Genomic DNA, 20,237 nt, shown 5'->3' with positions numbered 1-20,237 from the left:
ACCGTTTCGCTCCAGTGCCTTCATGAAGCGGTACTCTGATAGAAGAACCACGTCCCGTTACAGCGTCTACGCTTCCGCGTTGCAGACTTCATCTGGGCGGGCGGGCGTCCTAGTCGGGGAAGTGGTTCTTGGCTCAAACGTGTGTCCCAGTGAGAGAAACGGCCCCTTCTTGAAGTTTTCGTCAGTTCGAGTGAAATGCGCGACTGCACCGCTACCGTCACGACCACAAACGAGAGCAAAACGCTTGCTTCGAATCGCATCTACGTCACGGCCAGAGCCGGACCAATCGTGGGGGTCATTCGTTGCGAGCCACTGGCGTTGAGGAGGATGTGCGTTGGGAGAAGTGGCGGGTGGGAAAGAAGCGCCCAAAATGGCCGCACGTTGTTGCAGAGAGGGCAACAACATGACGGAAAGGGCGCTACTCTTGGTGGAGAGAGCGTAGGGAGGAGACCGGCCGGCGTGGATCGCGTCGTCTGCTCCGCGTCGTCTGCTCCGAGAAGTTTTCTTGACTGCTCCGCGAGCGCATCGTCTGCTCCGGGAGATCCTCTGCTGCTCCGCGAGCGGGGCATCATCCACACGGGGAGTAGCGGTTTGCTCGTCCGTCGTCTGCTTGCCTCCAAAAGCCCGTGGTGGTTATTTGGTTCGGCCGTTGTGCGGAGTTTTGTCAACTGGTGTGGGTGTGGTGTTCCGTGGAAGCCTTTATTTTTTGCCCGGTCCAATTACTTTTTTTTTCCGGAACTATACTTCTTGGTGCGCGTCGACAACACGACGAGAAGACGAGGAGAGGCAACTGTGTGGAGTTTATTTGTTTCCATTTCTACTTTTTTTTTCTTCCGTACCATATACGCACCGCTTGCGGTCGGTCGTCTGCTACGTTCCAGACGACACATCCACGGCACGCACAACAGACGACAAGCAGACAAAAATGTTCAGGTAAGATATCTGCGTGCCATTCATCTGGCCGTTTCCTCGTTCCTTTCTAGCCTACTCGTGCGCATGAATCTTGCCATTGTGTCTGAAACACGCGCGTATGGTGTGTTTCCTGCCTTGACCCTTTGGACCCCCGTCTTTTGGTGCGCCGATCACGTGATGACTGGTTCCGAACGCATCAATCGCTGCGTGCCCTGGATCGCCCTAGGCGGGCGGCGGGCGGTCTTTGCCCGTTGTGACCGTGACTTGACAAGGCGTGCAGCATTTTTAGGAAGAGTGATAATTTTAAAGCCATTCCGAGGGTGGGCTGACCCACTCTTGAGCCCGTAATGGCAGGGTTCGTTTCTTCGTTTCCTTAGTTTTTACCTTTTTAAATATTTTTGTACATTTATTTCTTATTCAGAGGGCAGGTGCACAGTTGCGAGATACTCGTTATCATGTGTCGGATCCCAGTGACGCTGTAATGGTGCGTCTTGTGTCGTTTAAACAAAAAGTAACCTCAGAATGGCCCCGTATAAACCGCTGGGCCAGTCTGCTCATCGAAAAGCATCCTGTATGCCTCGACAGAGCTCCGAGTTGGAGACATTGTGGTTAATCGAGAGTGTTTCTGCGGCTGCTACCTCTGCTGTATAATACTATGTGACGACAAAAAAGAATATTAGCGTGTTATTTTTTTTCTATACCTAATGCAGAAGCATATACTCGCAATTGATTTAGATATAGAACTCTTTTTCCTCTACATCTAATGGGCGCAAGGAGAAAGAAACCATGCTCTCGATGTTGCAATGCCGTGTATAAGTAGCAGCGTGTGTGCTAGAATTTTCCTCACATTCTGGAACATCCCGCAATAGCTGGCAACCTCACACGTGAATTCCCTGCCCTGGTAATGGAGCGAGTAATTTCCATGAATTCAAGCACTTCTCGACCTATCCGCCATAAATTTCATTATTATATGGAGCGCGATCTATCGGAGACAAAAAAAGAGAACGCGGCGATGTGCCGCGCTCTCACGTGACCCTGACAGCGCGTAGCCTGATGGCTGAATAACGCTCAGAAACGCTTTGAGCTTATCAAGATCCACCCTTTCCCACACGTGACAGCGACACCAGTCCTCCACTAACCGCGCACAAACATCCGCACCTAACAAGAAGTCGTGCAACGCATAGTAACGAAACTGGCTTATTAGTAAACCGTCAGCGTTCGTGGAACATGCAGTCTCCCTCTAGTTGCATGCAGCTCCCGGCCATGACATTATCATCAGGCTTAACGAAACGTAAGTACGCCAGCGGTGTAGCAGGAAAAGAATGAAACTCATTTTTTTCGTTCCTATATTAGGATGCTACGACCTCAGTCCGTGCAACTCATGTTTGAGCGCGTAGCGTACCCTAGACTCGCCGCACAGGCAACATCCACTACTGACCAGTGTTAAGCTATAACAAATAATGTGGCAGGGCAGTGGAAACTACAGTAGCCGTCAGCCAATCAGGGGCACGGTCACGAGAACGCGCTTAACCTGGCGCGGCGTGTTCCTCCGTATTAGAGCGCCGACTGCGCAGCATCGCAACCACCGAAACAGTCCGGCGCAGCGTCATTGTGAAACAGCGTACGGTACAGTGACACTTAGAACGCCGTCTGCTGCCTATAATGAGTAAACTGTGGGCAAAAGTGTTTATAATTTGAACCGAGATGGTAGGGCGAGAAGCAGACGAAACACAACGCCGCCGCGCAGAAGCGCGGTCCCTATACCACGTCGACTGCTGCGTATATTGCTTAATTGGTCGACAACGGCACTTAAGTCTGCGCCCAAGAGATGGGGCCGCAGCAGACGAAAAAAAACTACCGCGGAGTGCGAAATGGCGGCCTTTAGAACGCCTTCTGCTGCGTATAATGCGTAAACGGTGGACAATTAGCTAAGTTTGCGCCAAAGGACGAGGTAAGAAGCAGACGAAAAAGAAAAGAAACAATTACGGTGATAACCTAACCTTAAGCAGCTTTATTTACTCTGAATGTATTTAAACAGGGACAGGATAAAAACGTTTTTATCTTCCAGTATTTCTTTTTATCCATGGCTGAGTATTAGACCCATAGCACAGTACAAAGACATATTATTGCGACAGCGATTACATGGAAACCCCAGGCGAATTTTCGCCGTCGCCGTAACGTTCCGTATATATTTACGGAAGACTATGCTATATTTTTATCTAGGCCGTATATCCTCCTAAATCCCCATGCACAATATATTGCACATTACTCTCAATTTTCTTTTTTAATTCGCTCGGAGGCTATTACTCAAAATATTTATTCTCGGTATGAATTCTGGCGTACGCGGAACTGCATGAAAGTGGTTTACTTATATATTGCCATCTGCTTTCGAGACACTTGGTACTAAATTGATCCAGAACTGTGTGTTGCCAGAGACGGCAGATTGCAACCTTCAAGTGTGTTTTCAATTCTTTGAGATTGCCTGATAATCCAAGATGTTGCAGAAACATGGCACCGCAATGCACGTAATTCCATCTTCATCTCTGTGTTTAATCAATGAAAGGCAGTTTTTTTACCACAGCAAACATGAGGAGATGGTTGCTCCTTCCACGTACACGGAGATACTGCTTTAGCATCTAACTGTTTTATTCAAATTTCGAAAAAAAATGTCTTTCTGGTTAGTATTAAGACCGCTTAACAAACGATTGCGTTCTACAAATGTATTCAGGTGTCATATGGATATGCAGAATAGATGTTATACTGTTCAACCGGCAAAATTGCTTAAACCAAATCCATGTATCTGAGTTGTTTCTTAGAATTTTTTTTTCTTTAGAAATGCAGCACAAGAGCAAAAGTAACAAAATATTGCATGCACAAGGCCTGCCTTTTATCCTAAACCTTCTGTTAGAAAGTGCAAAGAATATTGCTTTTCACAATCTCAAAATGATGCTATTTTACTGGCACCGTTCTTTACGCGCGGGGCAGTGGCTTTTATGCGATGCCATATTCTTTTTCTCTTGGTGTTGCATTCACTATTTGCACTTGCTATTACCGTATGGTTGTACTTCGTATCTTTGCGCTACGCACGGATTGACGAAAGTTTGCGCCTTCCTTTGAAACTTCCTTCTTCTTGTGGATTTTCGAACAAGTTTTCCGTATTAATTTCTTACAAATATTTTGTATTGATGAGGCGCTCTTGTACGTTGCCCTAGTAGCGTGCTGTCCGTCTAAGATTGCTTACGTGAATGTGGCGTTATTATTACCTAACGTTCCGCAGTAACCACAAGCGTACTACAAGTTTCACTGCCTGTACAGCATTCATCGACTGCATCGTTCTAAATTCATCCCAGTATGCTTTGTTTCCTAATGCAATGCATTCGAAAACGTCAGTTGCTGTCAAAGTACAGTGCCCCGGAGTCAGTAATTCTTCAAACCTTTTCACCCATGCCTCTGGACGCGATTTTTATTGTCTCGAATAGATTATAAGTTAATGAAATGGCTTGAGGAGTGCTCGCTGTTCTTGATAATGACCTTTGGTTTCGACTTATCAATAACTAACACGTTCCGATACTTTTTGCCGCTAAAATCTTTCACTGTCGTGTTGCCAACTCTTGTTTGGCCTACCTTGCTTCGTCTCGACTTTTAGAACCAATCTTCATAGCCTTATTGGACCGCACAGCCATTGTATCTACTGGTTAAGTGATCAGGTCATCTTAACATTAAGTCTTTTCTTGGGAACCTCAGATGCGGTGTCCATTACGTTGATCGTTCCTCGGACGAAAACCCCTCCGACGTCTCTCAATATCACTCAACACATCGTAGTATTTTTTTTTTCTCTCTTAAGTACGATCGTGAAAAGACAGGACACTTACAGACGAGTCGTAGTACGCTTAAATCCTCTTTTATATGTTATTAGGACGACGAAAAATATGAAGGTTCGCAGGAGCTCCTATATTAACGATGTACGGGAACAGTTGTGTAAAAGATTGGGAAATACTCTTCGTTCAGAACATATAAAACTCAAGCTAAACAGCCTACATATTGTCAATAGACATCGAGTAGATTTGTACGCCTTTTTAGAGACTTGTTCTTTCGTGTGCAGAAAGTAGAAATATTAGAAACCTGAAAGCTGAATCCAAATGCTCTTTTTCCAATTACTGACTTAAACTTCGAAACACATTCCCATGTGATACATTGGCTTCTTGCCCTGAGCAGAAGTTAGGAAAGCATGGTTAGAATGAAAATGACAGTCGTCGAGCAAGGAGCGTTTCTGGAGGCAAACGTTTCGATAAGTAGTTGCGGGAGTTTTCCGCGTCACTTGTCAAAACATTGTCCCCAGCAGCGTTTCTTCTTCGATCACTGTTAACTACTTCAAGCCCCGATCTTCCAGTGAATCTCTGTCCAGTTTGCTTGCAGAAAGTCTTGTGAGCAGCATTCAACTATAAAAGTGCAAAACCATAGCTCCACAGGCTGCCCATAATCTTTCTGGTGACTTTACAGCTAAACAACTATAGACTTCCTATATAATAGAAATTACGTTTGGTGAGGGCACACAGGACTGCTTGCCCAGGCTCACGAGAGAGACTGACTACGATCATAAAATCGTTCACGGCTGCACGGGGCAACATTACTTGAGCTCACTCCGAGCACTGAATGTGTCAGTGCGTGCTCCCATATGCGAAAGGTTTTACGGCGTGTCGCTGCCTGTCGTGCGAGCTTTGATTTCAGAGAGAGAGAGAGAGAGAATGATAAATGAAAGGTAGGGAGGTTAACCAGGACTGAGCCCGGTTGGCTACCCTACACTGGGAAAAGGGAAAGGGGGACGGAAAGATTAAAAGAAGAGAAGGTCCACTGGCGACATCAGTCAGTCACTCAGTCCGGATCACAGACGCTGACTCAATCCGGTCGCTTTCAAATATCGCAACAGCACTTTTGTGGCCTTTTGTAGCTGCTATATGCGAGGCCATGGTCCCAAGATCTTGTTCAAGGTGAACGGCTTTCCATCTGGCTGATTGAGCGCTGTGCAGAGGTCTTGCCTTTCATTTTCAAAAGATGGGCAGTAGCACAGTAGGTGTTCTATGGTTTCCTCGACACAAGCAGATGCGTACATCCGCTTGCGGTATCCGCACTCAAGCTGTTTTCGCGTAGTGCGGTGTTGGACCCTCGCTGCGAAGTGTGATTTGTCACTTTCGCAATAAAAGAAAACATAAATCATAACGCAAAACTTGGCGGCACAGCAAACGGCAGTGTTGTACCCATAAGAAGATATGTTGTCCGTTGAGGTCGTTGTTGATGTTACAACAGAGGGCCTTTTGACATGAGGTTCACAGCAATTGCACAAATCACGTAGTCTTGAAGGCTGTGTGCAGCACGGATGCGATAAGCACATTCTAGAGATCACAATGGCTCAAAGACATCCATATGGCTATCCAAAAGGACAAAAACAAAAACAGCCAGGCACACAACTCAACGTGATGGCTAATGCATATCGCCGGGACAGTTACATGACATGTTAAGCACTTTGCGGCTTAACGAAAGATGAAACCGAATATCAAGAGGATGACATACCCGTGAACAGACACTGCAAGCTACGAAAGTTCCATACTTTATTCAAATTCTTTGTTATTTTTCATTTGTTCAGTTAACAAATCGTGCCTTTAAAACTGCTGTTCTCTTAGACTAGCCCCGGTCGCAAAATCGCTGAAGTTTCTCCGTCTTTGGGCGGTCACAGCCTCCGCTTTTGTCGACCTTGCAGACTAAGTAATTACACTGGGAACATTGTCTATTTGACTATAGTAGAGCTGCTCTATACTTAGTACAGAGCAGACGACAATCGGTCAACTACCAGGCGGTAAATCACTTGCAAGCTACAAGAGCTTCGTAGTGTCCTCCTCCACCCTTCTCCTCTTTCTTATTTCTTAGTTCTTACTTTTTCAGGAGCTCACTCGTGATCTTCAAACTACTCTTCTTTATGTTGTTGTTAACCTTAGCCCATGAAGGCTGCGCAATCTTACATACTTCTGCTTCCTCGGACGGTCAAAGTCATCGCCTATTTTTCGTACTTGCGGAGCATTGCGGAAGGGGAAGAAGGTCGTCTTCTCGAATCGTGGAGAGCAGACGACGGTCGGTCACTACCGTGTGAGCAGACGACCCGCGGCATGAGTGCGCACGCGCACGCGCGCGCGCGCATGCGTCCGCGGGGGTGCGATATCGTCGTCTGCTACCGTGCGAAGGGCGCGCCCTCGGAAGCACGGCGAGTCTTCTTTCCACCTCCTTTGTCTTCGCTCGCGCCTCCATTAATGTCGCTAACGCCTCCGTCCCGGACGCTTTTGTGTTTTTGTTTCCAAATGCGAGCTTCGTGACGCGTTCCGGGTCCGCTTGCTCGCTCCGCGGAGGTCCGACAATTGTCCCCTGCCGCCGTTTTCTTTTTTTTTTTTCCTGCTTCATGGGCGTCAAGCAAACGCGCCATCCATTACGCTTTTTTGGAGTGGCGATGTTTTTGCCTTTTCGAGACCGTTAAGCAACGGATCTCGCTCGGCCCATATCCGCCCCATTCTGCACTCCTTCCTCGCTCTTTTAGTTTTTCTTCATTCTCCAAGTTACCGGGGTTCTACAGCACGTAATGCAGTGAGTGCGAGGTGTTTTCTCAGGATTATATTTCCTCTGCTTTACTTTTTCTTTTTCCGTCTCCCGCTTCGCGCCAAGTCTCGAAGGTGGCCGCGGCGCTTCCGTGGAGCTACCCGCGAAAGAAGGGAGGCATTGCAGACATTCCTTGACCCAAGCTCTTCCCCGCTACTTGCCTTGTTAGTGTTTATCTTTTTCCGAGGCGTTTCCGCTCCATGCGCCCGAATCCCGTCCGCGCGAAGAAATATTAAGAAAAAAAAAGCACCCGGTGAGATCACTCACTGAGGGCGTGAGGAACGCACGCGCAGCCTTAACCTACCCTCTTTCTCTCTCTCTCTCATCTCGCCTCACCAGCTTCTTCTTCTTCTTAAGCGATGCGGGAAATTTCGCGCATGAAAATCCAGAAGCGAGCGAATAAAAGCAGACGACCAAAAAATTAAGAAAGATGAACAGCAGACGATTTCGCTTCTTTGCTTTTCGTCTGCTACCGCTCATCGTCCGCGCCATGTTTTTTTCCACGTCTCCGCCTGCTTGCTTTACTCGCGCGGCCCATCTATCTGCGCGCCGCATCTCTCGCACGCCTGTCGTCTGCTAGCAACAATCTTGTTTCGCACCTCTTTCCTTTGCCTTTACTTTTCTGTTTCTCTCTCTCTCTCTCTCTCTCTCTCTCTCTCTCTCTCTCTCTCTATCGCGTCCTCACCTTCCGCGCTCGTGCGTTGGTCGGTATTGGTGCTGTTATAGATCCCGGCAGTGGTACGCAGGCCGAGAGGCAAAACCAAGAAACCGTTTCCCAAACTGATTGACAGCATCGGGTCACGGCCATTGTGTAACGGGAAACCACGTCGACCATGCAACCTCCTCCCAGCCGCCGCTGCCGCCAGTTTTCTGCGTTTTTCGTCTTCTGCTTCGCCCTTTCTTACAGTCGTCGACGACTCGTGCGTTGCATTATCCGCCGATGGTGCGGCTGTAATCGGCCATTGGATTGTGTTGGCCACGCGTATGCAGCGCGCGGCTGTGTGCGCGTTCGTGCGTCTCACAGCTACAGTGCCCCCAGGAGGCGCTTTTCTTTTTGTACTTCTGGTGCAGTGCCGAAGAAGTATATCGTCTGCTATTTGCCGGAGTAATCTGCTCTTGTATATGCGAGGCGAAGCTGGCGCTATATAGTGAGGTGGAAAAAAATGCCGTTCCATGCCGTCTCGTATATCTTGTAGGCCCCGCAACGTTCCGTTTTATTCATATACAAGCACACATACGAGACCGCACGTACCCGTCAGTATGAGTAGTCCGTCGCGCAGCCTTTCTTTGCGTGAATGCGTGAAAAAAAGTTCCGAAATAAAGAAAGCCCCGCTCGGGGAAAAAAACAAAGAAAAAGTTGTGTCTCGGCAACTTTCTTCTTTTATCCTTCCTTGTACGCCCCGTTTCGTTTTGCACGACTAATCGCATCCTGCAGTGTTACAGCATACGGACGGCGATGTATTCATATTTTTCGTGTATTTTGCAGAGGGTTGGAAGTATCGCAGCAAGACTTAACGATTTTGGAACGGATCCATCCTCGAGCTCTTTTGTTATTGTTGTTGTTGTTGTTTGCGCATCGTCTGTGCGTGTAAGAGCTAAACCTTCGATATTGCGTGTTTCTTTTTCCTCCCTTCATATCACTCCACAGTACAATCTAGTTCGCCGTGATCCAGTATATGTTTGTCTTCACATTGATACGCCGGTAAATATATGTATGCGCTTCAGATCACGTGAAAAGGACGTTCAGACGAAGCACGTAGCCTCTGCATGCTCAGAACGAAGGTTCGAACGCGATCTGAGGGCCGTACTTTTTTTTTAAATATAACCTTGAAGAGTATCTAGACTCTCTTTCTCTCTCTCTCCCTTGGACGTCTTTCTAATTTGCCTTGGATGCAGTTGTTTGTATATCAACATCTTGCAGGCGACAGTCGATGAAAAGTTCAACTTCCGAAGAACACATTGTACCTATACACGGGCTGTCCATGCATACAGCGTACGAATTATAGGTAACTAACAGAGCTTGTATAGGCTTCGTTTTGTGGGCGTGTGTGCGTGCGTGCGTGTGTGTGTGTGCGTGCGTGCGTGCGTGCGTGCGTGCGTGTGTGTGTGTGTGTGTGTGTGTGTGTGTGTGTGTGTGTGTGTGTGTGTGTGTGTGTGTGTGTGTGTGTGTGTGTGTGTGTGTGTGTGTGTGTGTGTGTGTGTGTGTGTGTGTGTGTGTGTGTTTCTTTCTCTAAGCTGCTGTAATCAGCACAATAATCAGATGAATTCTCGTCATTCACTTCATACACATGATACCGATCGTCCCTAAAGTCGAAGTCCAGTTAAATTTTTACATTACAAATTGATGAGGCGATGGTCAACTGCCAAATTTATTTTGCGCAGAATTCATGGCGTCTTAAGGGTAGACGGTTAGGTCCCAGCGTTTTCATAAAGTTTTCTCCTACGTTACGGTGTCGCATCCTAGTATTCTCGTTAAAAAAAACGTTCAAAAGGCCAAAGCGCACTCAAGCCTTTAGTTGGTATACAGGCTTTAATAAGGACGTGAGGAACATGTGACAAGGTAAACCGAATCCTCTTTTAAGCAAAGGTTACTTGTGGTCTGTGAATTCGAGAGAGAGAGAGAGAAGGGAAGACCGAAAGGCAGGGAGGTTAACCAGACTGAGTCCAGTTTGCTACCCTACACGTAAGGAGGGGAATGGGGAGTGAAAGAGGGAGAGAGAGAACTTAGGTGTAGGATGACGGCTTAATATGCATGTTTATCTTAATATTGTAGTGCTTACACAGTTAGTGTGAGCTCAACACATGCCTGGCTTTCATTTTCATCGTCTCTACGTATTATCATCCACTGTACATCTTCCTCATTTGTATACATCATCATCAACTGCAAAGCTTCATCTTCGAGCGGCATCACGAACTCGGCTGGAATAAAGCGGTTCCCTATAATCGGTATATTCACTATAAGTGCTATATTAAGAGTCGAACATTTGGTCTCATTGAGCGCTTTTATCCGGCTCATCCAGGGCATGCGTTTTCAGCGACAACGGCCGCTTGACGGCAATTTGGGAGTCCCTTTTCCTACTTCCACACTCGAAACCGATTTGCACCCTTAATGGTGTTTTCTGTCTACAACTCTCATCCCTACTCCCTTACGTGTGTGATGGTGTGAGTTATGGACAGATATGAGGGAGCACCCTTGAGGGAGCAAATTGGTTTACAGTGCAAGATGCCGCGAGGCTCTTCAACGTGAAACAAAGCTAAGTTCTGGCGCGGAAACTTTAGAGAAGTGTAGCCACTCGTGCTTTTTTTTCCTTTTTCTGACTTGCCACGGCTGCTTCTTTTAGTGACTATCAATGTGTTCCTCGTCTTTGGGATGCCGATCTTGTTCTGTTCTACCAACCGCTTTAATGATTGATTGATTGATTGATTGATTGATTGATTGATTGATTGATTGATTGATTGATTGATTCATTTACGGATTGATTAATTCATTGATATTGTAAATGTTTGAGAACTTCGGTGCTGGCATTTGCGCGACATGTTATTGTCAATGAGCAAAAAGAAATGACAAAAGGAAGTAATATCAATCAAACAATCATTTGAGTCATGTTTCAATGTACACGGAGGGGTGAAAAGAAAAAGCTGCCCATAAGGCAGCTTGACGGTTTCTCACCCCCGTACGTTTAAGCGGCAACCGTTTTAGCAGAATTTAGTAACAAAGAATAATGCATGCACAAGCATTTTGCGCAACTTGTGCAGGTATATTAACAATAAGACGCAGAACAAAAAAGTAATAACTTGCATGCTGGCTTATACAAAGTTGAAGTAACGTGCAAGTGTGCGAGCCATGTTCGACTACGATTACATATGGAAAGAAAGCAAAACAAGAAAAAACGACGCAAAGAAACAAACTATAAAAAAACACGCTTAAGTTCAAGTGCGGTTAGGTTTTCTAACGCAATACCACGATCACAAAAGTGATTTATCAGTTTTGGAATTGTACTTTTGAGCATCTACTCTCCGTAATTAGTACGGTGTAGAGACACATTCCAGCATTCGCAATTTCTTGTATTATATGTGTGCATTGGTAATTTGAGTTGCGCAATGCAAGTTAGATTAGAACAGTATTGCCGTTCACTAGATATCACACTAGATATCACACTAGATATAACTATATTTATGTTGTTGTGGGATCGAGCCAGCTTTCCTATATTAGACGACATTGTATTGCCCCACACAAGAAAGCAGTATTCTATGTTAGAAAGAAAAAGTGAGTGATCTGGTAACATACTAATGTTAATGGGTAGCACATCTCTATTCGATAAAGCAACCCTGTTACTCACGACAGCCTTATTATTGTATAATCGGTCTGCGTGTCCTAAAGCATATGTTCAATGAATATCACACCTAAAGGTCTAAACCTGCCGACTATGTCTATTGGATTTTCATTCAAGAAGAGTGAAAAATCTGCAGGCAGTTGCTAGCCCTTTGATCTAAATACAATAATTGCTTTGGTTTCCTTAGTCCATTACTTGAAGCCCAGCCTGAGAGAATTTTGAGAGAATTTCATTTCCCCGGCGGAATAGTGCTGCAGGATTGCTATCCGAAATGAATAAACATGTATCGTCCGCATGTATTACAAGCTTTAAATCCTGATCAATCTGTGCGATTTCATTAATGAACAAATTGAAAAGGTGTGGTCCTAAAATACTGCATGCCTTGGGGTACGCCGAAAGAAATGGTTTTCACGGAAACAAAGGTGATGACGAACTGCTATGTACACTGTCGACGATTGCTCGAATAGGACAGAATAATGTTGCGTGCTAATTAATTAAGCCACGTATGCCATAGAAACGCAGCTTGCTCAGAAGTAGACTGCGGTTCAAAGAATGCAACGCTTTAGTGAAATAACAAAAATCGCTAGTATTAAATAAAACAGAGAAATGAAATAATGACGAACATTACGCGGTCGACACGGTCGAATCGACAAGTTGGTGGTGGATGCGTTGAGACACTTGTGCGGTGAAAAAGGAAATTAACGATTAAAGACAAACCATACGTAATGGAAAAAAAAATATTTCTTTTTAAAGCGAGAACAGGAAGAACGAGCATCAAAATGAAAACCACAATGTAAAGAAACACAAAAATAGGAAGAATCTGTAGCGTCAATAATCAGGCATATTTCTATACTGTCCGTTAAGAAGCTTAATAAATGCATGATTAAATCCTATTGCCCGTTGCAAAATGCAGAGTTGGCGGAGAAAAAAAATAAAGGACGGAAAGCAACGACTAGACGAACAAGCGCACAAAACGGACTCCCTTTCCGCGTATAGCGTTCCAGAAATAACATTAATGCGCAATTTAGAGTCCTCCTTCATGACTTGAGACGAGAAAGAAGGTGTGATGCATGGTGCATGCTAAGCATTGCATCAGCTAAGAGCGACCAAATTGCGCATGATTACAGGGAAGCACTTTCAAAAGCTTTCACGCCTTGACCGAAGAGGCCATACATCATATTTCGGGAGGAAGAAGAAGATACACAGACGTACGTTTTTTTTTTTTTTCCCTTCACTTCGCGACAAAATACATTTTGAGCTTACGGCTGCTCGGTTCTCGCTCACATTTCGCAACAAGGTGGCATTCTGTGGCCAAGATCACTCAATATAAAACTTGTCAGTTTTACATACGTTGTTGGCCTAGGGAAAAAAAAAATGCCAAGTTGCCTTCGACTGGCGTCCCACGCAGTAAGCGACATTTCGAAGATGGCGGCCATGACGTTCTCTTGTCACGTGCGGCGTGAGCAGTGCGGCAAAGCATGGCGTTCGAAATTAGTTGCCTGTTCTCGTAGGCGAATTCGAATTCTTTTTTTTTTTTTTTTGCTTAATAACCATGACAATGTGACAATTACAGCTGTTCAATCCGGACCGTAAATTGCAATCCTGCTGCGAAAATTTTACTGCAGAGCACCGGTAAGGGATAAATGATTCCTTTTTGATGACGTGAATAGAAAAAAAAAACGTAATCCATCTGCTTAGCCCTTCGACTTTTTCGGTTAAAGTCGAGCATTGTTATAGCGTGGCTCACTTTTCGTTATTATTTGTTTTCCTCTGACATGTTCGCGCACCTATTCAGGCGCCACATTCCAGTGACATATACAAGTACATATAGAAGCTTCAACGAGGAAAAAAGACCTCTTAAATGAGCTATACCAATCCGTCATTATTCACTAAGGTGCTTCCAACACTGCAACAGTGCTGGTTTGGGTAGTTGAGTCCTGTCGACTTTACCATATAATATTCGCACTATTTGCGTCAATGTGCTGTCCTACGGAGCACGTCAAATTCCTCCATGTTGTCAAATTCGCCGTCTTGTCGGCTCTGACTGGCCCAAGGCGTCAACATGACGGAAGTTGACGTTGTCTGAAACTGGTGTTCGGTATTGAACCGTGTAACTGAGAAAAAAAGAAAAAGAAAAAAAAATCACAGGGCCCCGCAGTGGCGCGGCTTTAAAAATGACTGTGTCCGTCATTCAATTGTGATGAATAATTGTAAGAAAATTCTGTTTGTTTGTTTGTTTGTTTGTTTTGTTTTGTTTGTTGGTTCAAAATTTTTGTTCCTCGTGTGCCTACAGTGAGGCATCACGCCGTACCTGCCACCGCAGCTGCGGCTGGCGCAGCAGTTTCATGCGCAGCCAAACTGCATGCAAGAACGATAGGGCGACTGCCTCGCACACAGCATAAATCGCTAAATGGTGCTGATTAAATTAGTGAATGTCTTTGTCCAATATGCGAACTACATAGGACTGGTACGAAGAAGCGCCCGCCTATTTACTCCGCTCAGTGTACTAAACAGAATACACCTATTTCCTTTTTCCTTTCTGTAATTTATATCTCACGAATGCTTGCGCGGAGCTAGAGTACGCCAGTACTCTAGCCCATCAATATGCAAATAAGAGGGTGTCCGCAGACACACGTTTCAGAAGGAGACGACTTTTCGGGGCATATATATATTAATGAAGTAGTCACGTAACCATCACTTCCTGGCGCACGACAAGACTAATTAACGCGTATAGAAGAGAGGCGAGGCGACCCCTATCGGCTGGGGCATGCGCGTTCGACGACATTCTGGCCGTTAAAAAAAGACACGGCCAATATATAAGCGCTCGAGGTAGAAGTTTCTCGGTTGAGCCAGATACCACCAGCACGGCGCTTCTTAAGAAGCCGGCTGCTAAAGCGTCCTTGATAAGTATCGGGAAAACAAGAAAGACGGTTATCTTCGACGTGATATTAATTGCCTTCTTCCCCGTGTCCCTGTTAATAGCCTGGCTATCCAAAAAACAGCCGCAAAAGTACCATGTCCTCGAGCAGCCAACAGAAGTGTCGGGCGCCTGCTCCTATGTAACAGACGGCACAAACAGACGATTCCCTCACACTGGCAGACGATTCGCTTCCTACATGAGCAGACGTACTATAGCACCCTGAAGCAGACGATAAGGGTTCACTGTCGAGTGTTGACAGGCGCCTGATGGAATTCCGTTAGATTAAACCGCACGAGAAATTTGAAAAAATATATAGAGAGAAAGGGAACCGGAAGTCGAGTTTTAAGTTCGTACCCTATCGTGGCAACGAACTTAGCTCCAACGTAATAAAGAAAGAAAAAAAGAATATGAAAAGCGAGTAGAGGGTGTGGGCGACGGGGTGAGAAGGGTTGTGCTGAAAGGAGCGCCCGTCAAGGGGCATGCGGGACCGATAATTAATTTGCGCCCGGCGAAATGCCGAAGCCGTTAATAATAATCTCAGAGCTGTCGCGCCGAAAGCTTTCTCCGGGCCAAATGACGCGTGCCTAAAAGGGTTGTTATAGTCTTCCGTTAAGTGATTAATACTGGACGCAAGGGACTGTCAAGAATGTTCCTTTTTCGGTCGGCGATGGGAGAGAGTGGGGGGGAGGGGAGAGAGAGAAAACGAGTCGTGTCAAATAAGAACTACTGTCTGGCGTCGAAATAATTGCTCGCCCCAGAAGGAAACGTACCGAATCCATCTTTCCAACATGGCATTTAGCATTTGGGCTCCGTATTCGCTACATGGCGCAGAAGATGTAACAGTTGGAAGGAAAAAACATTAATAATCACAACCGGAACCAGACGCCGATAGCTTCGGGACCCTTAGCGGGAGCATGTTGTGGCTGTACACCGCAGAAGCTACGTACCCTTTCGTTACCTGTCGACCGTTATTAATTACTTCCCGGTTGATCAACGACCTTTTCCGGAACAGACGACAACGCCAGCAGACGGACAGAGCGCGCAGCCCTTTCGAATTTTTTTTTTTTTTTTTTCGTCTGCACGGCACGTTCTACGTTTTCTCGTAGAACTCCCGATGCCACAAGATTAATTTCCACACACCTTTTTTTTTATGGAAGTAATGCGGTGTATATATGTATGTTCCACTAGGCAGTTTGACAGCAGAAACTGTAACGAGAAATGCCCGATAAGCGATGCTTTTGTAGCTGTTCTACACTTAGTGCCTTCTGTATGCTGTCAAAAAAAAAAGCCGGTGCTCCATCAAACGTAAATGCATGACCCTTCTATACCCTACGCGAAGAAGGCGTGAAATTACCTGACCGTTTTCTTAGTGCGACGCTGTCATTTCACGGTAATTCGACTATGCACCCAGCAGTTATCCCACGGCCAGATAAATTGTAAACGAGTGACAAGACCTCCCGACCCCATAGATATGAATGAACTGTGGCGCCACGCCGCGGGAGCGGGAATCACTCGTGTGCTATAAATGGTGTGTTTCTTTACAACAGGGGAGCGTGTTCAAGTGAAGCATTATATTTAGGAGGTGCATTCGCTAGGTACTAACCACACTGCTGTTTGAATTTAATTAAGTAATTAATTAAACTAATTAATTCAGCGTAAGCAAACGTGAGGGCGTGATTTGAACTGAGACGTCTGTGTGTTGAAAGTCAGGATTGAACGACGCAACGTACGGCACGCGCGTTAGGTTTTCTTTTTGTTTTCTTGCGACCTTTCTTTTCTCCCAACCTGGCTTAAAAAACAACTATGCTTTACCCCTATCCAGTCACTTCTGCATTACTGCTTATATGTATGGGGTAGAACAACATATACAAACCTAAGCTCCTTATTTGTCTTATTAAAAAAAGCAATTAGAGCAATCGTTAATGTTCCCTACACTTCGTGTATACGAGAATACTGGCGACCACTGGGCTTTCTTAACATATGTAAGTTAATGAAACTTCGACAGGCAATAGAGGCTCATTGCTTGATCCACAGCAAACCTAACCTCAGCTCAGTTGCACGGCCTGATGCTGTTTATGAACTCCGACATGTCTCTCGCAGAACTCCTGAGGTTAGAACTAGCTATAGGCTTCAGACTTTTCAACATACCATTATAACTTTCTTGAATGACAACAAAGATATCGAAACGCTAATACACGAGTTCCCAAGTAACATATTTTACAAAAAATAGTTATGGATCTACTACTTAGGTCATAACACACAACTTCGACCTACTGTAGTGTGGCAGATTATTTAAAACATTGCTAAATAACGGTGGTTTATGTATTTATTTTTTGTGTGCTCTCTTTCTTGTTTCTTTTCACAGCTGTAACTTCAGAAATTACTATGTCTAAACATCCATATACTGTACACAATTGTGGATGTTCCATTTTTGTGCGATTTTAATGTTACCTTAGAAGAAAGATTGTTGTCCTCTCAAATGCACTGTTTGTCACCACCAGGAGGGTAGGCCTCGTGAGGCATACACAGCCTTCAGCCTCCCTCCTGATGTGGCGATATATGTTTGAATGCTGTATATGAGATTGAAAAAGAGAACAAACATGAAACATGAAACAAATCTGTACGTAAAGTACACGCACCCGTTCATATATCTCACGCCTTACGACACTTTCGCACTGGGCGTACGACGGCCTCCGCAAAAGCCGGAGATCTTCCTCAACGGGCGATCTTTTTTATTTGGCAAACTATAGTACAGTGTTTGTAGGAGGCTGGCAGTCTGTACAAAAGCCGTCCGAGATCCCGAGTGTGTATTGGCGTTAGGGCAGCACTCGAAGCACACGGCTTCAGTGCAATGCCACGCTTTGCAGACGCCGCCTACGCGGACGCACCCAAGGACCGACGAACAGAAGGAAAAGAGAAAAGAGCAGACGAACCTCCAACCCTGTTCTGCACCAACCTTTCTACACAGACGCGCCGATCGAGATCCCGGAATTCCGCCGGCCCGAGCCAAAAAGCACTGATGTAGCCTCGGGGGTCATTCGACGTCTCCTGCACGCGCGCGCTGTGGGTGTGTGTCTCTTCTGTTTGCGCGCTGCTGCAGGGGTTCAAGATGGCGCCGTCCGGAATCGCAAACACGAAAGTAAAACAGCCAGTGGCTGCCGCTTGATGAACGGCTCACTTTCTGCGCTGGAAGGCGCGACACGGGTGCGGCGGTACGTGCTTTTAGATTAAGGAGGGAAACAAGTAAGAACGAAAAAGAGAAGAAGCGGAACTACCAAAGTTTGTCCCCAGCAGACGACGCGCAGCAGCAGTCCCGAAGCAGACGACTGCGCCGCCGAGTGCCCCGGAGCAGACGGCGATTTAATGCCCCCACGAATCGCGCCGGACTTCGCCTGCCACCCTTGATTGGACGTTGCACCCAGCCAAGAGGGGGGTGCTTTTATTTCATTTTATTTTCTTGATGTTGTTGCTGTTTTTTTTTTTTAACTTTCAGGGTGCGCCGCTGGTCTTATCGGCTCCACATGTGCGGTTGGCCCCCGAAGGTGTGTTATTTACACCACGCGGTGGCGCCTGTCGGAGTCGCACACACGTGCGCGCCGCAATAACCGTTCATCTTATTTTCGTGGTCACACACAGACGCGCACACACAAGAGACCTCCGACTACACGAACGAATACCCTCCGGGTTTGAGAACTCGTTGGACTCCGCTTTCTGTACCTACAGCGGTTCGTTATTGACTTTGGCTTATAGAACGTTGTAATTCGAACATATATACGTACCGCGCTTGGTGGGAGTGACGTAATACGTGCGTGCACTTTCGCTTTCGAGAACTGCAGGCACCGGGGCAGCTAGCTTGCGTGGAACGTGCTTTTGCGACGCGCTCCTGGAAGGCACGTCGGGTGATATAACGTGCCGGCCGGTCGGGCGATTCCCTGCACTTTCGCTCGTGGAAAGCGACGTCGACGTTTATAGAATGCGGTTGACGACGCTTTGTGCCCCGAGGGTACACGGGCGTTTCGCAATGGCTACCCCATGTGGAGAAAGGGCACCCGACGGTTACACATCTCGCAGCTGGAGCCACCGATGCTGCTGAAAGCTGTTGTAAGAGTACGTGGCCATGCATCTTTCGTAAACGGGGAGCGGAGGGGGGGGGGGGGGCGCTATTGAGGCGATCTATCGGGCGTATAGTAAGCATCGACAAGGAATGTGAAGTCAATTCTCGAACCGGCGGGCGTCCTCGTGCGTGCGGAAGCGTTGTTCAAATGAGGATACACCAAATCTCTGTAGTTCTACAAAGCGGGTTCTGTCGCGACTCGGATCTTGGGTGCTCGATATCGTTTCGGCGATCGTGTTTGATTTGGACCGCGAAATTGCCTGGACGTGCCCGAGGCAGTCGAGACGGGCGCGAATTAAGCAAGACGCGAAAGTAAACGTGACAGTGGCAGAAAGGGAGCAGAATGGCGACTGAGAGGGTGCGGAAGAACCAAACAAAACTATAGCTAAATGTCGAGACGTGTGATCACCTATAGTCAAATAATAAAACCGGAGGCGCGCTCAAACAGGCGGAATCCCCCTTACCCCCCCCCCCCCTTTTTTTTTGTTAATGGGCACACGCTTCACAAATATCACGTGCCCGCTGCTCTCGGCATTTCGGTATTGCGCGCAGCCCACAGGTGTTGCAATGCAAAGCCAAAGTTATGCGCGTTATTAATTTTTAACGGGAGTTGCACAGCTCCCGCAACCTGCCGTGTAAGCGCCTTCCTGCTGGTCCTGTGCATTGGGGGCGAGGACTTACGGATGTCGCCATCTGTCGGAAGCGCCTCCCTTGCGTAGTATGAGTGATCACGCGGCTCGCCTCCTCATAGGTTTGGCTTATGGCGCTCAGTAAGAACACCACGCGGCAGCCCTCCTGGAGATTTCTGTAAGTATTCTCAAAACTAGGGGACGTTTATTACTGTCGAAATAATAATTTCGGGCAAACCGAAAGCACAGAATCGTTTACAGACTCTATATGTTTACCGAATACGTACAGTGAACGCCACTGCGCGCGGTCGCCGCGATGGTGTCTCCCGAACCGGCTTCTCGCGTGAAAGGTAGGCAAACGCTGAGAGCAAACTATGTGAAATATATTCCTATAACGGGCTATCTGTATAACCAAATGGCACAACAGAATGAAGCCTCAATGCAGCGATCGCGCGGGTTCGCAGCGACCGACTGCGCGTCTGCAGGCATGTCCGCGCACAATGTTTCGCTTTCGCTACGAGCGCGTTGTTGCTCCGTGTCGTGAGCTTTTGGCCGCAGCAGAATATGAGCCTTTGACAGCACACAAGCGATCGTTGTTGCGTGGACGCTGATAGAACTGTTCAAAAATAATTTTGTTATGGTGACTTCGACGCCTACGGCGACTGTGATGTGCCGTCGCGACGATTCAA

The 20,237-nt window shown here is 46.5% G+C and overlaps 1 protein-coding gene and 1 long non-coding RNA gene across 2 annotated transcripts in view; one reads left to right on the top strand and one right to left on the bottom strand.

Annotated features, from left to right (window-relative positions):
• LOC142590071 (uncharacterized) overlaps nt 1-20,237 on the bottom strand; it is a 218,381-nt gene that overhangs the window by 172,020 nt on the left and 26,124 nt on the right. The window lies entirely within an intron of this gene.
• LOC142590070 (uncharacterized) overlaps nt 516-20,237 on the top strand; it is an 87,949-nt gene continuing 68,227 nt past the window's right edge. Inside the window, exon 1 of the mRNA XM_075701914.1 lies at nt 516-933. Within this exon, the coding sequence (XP_075558029.1) occupies nt 926-933 (8 nt within the window). The 5' untranslated portion in view covers nt 516-925. The remainder of the gene's footprint in view (nt 934-20,237) is intronic.

Source organism: Dermacentor variabilis, chromosome 8, assembly GCF_050947875.1.
Source record: "Dermacentor variabilis isolate Ectoservices chromosome 8, ASM5094787v1, whole genome shotgun sequence".
Lineage (NCBI taxonomy): Eukaryota > Metazoa > Arthropoda > Arachnida > Ixodida > Ixodidae > Dermacentor > Dermacentor variabilis.
This window is presented reverse-complemented; position numbering and strand designations above follow the sequence as displayed.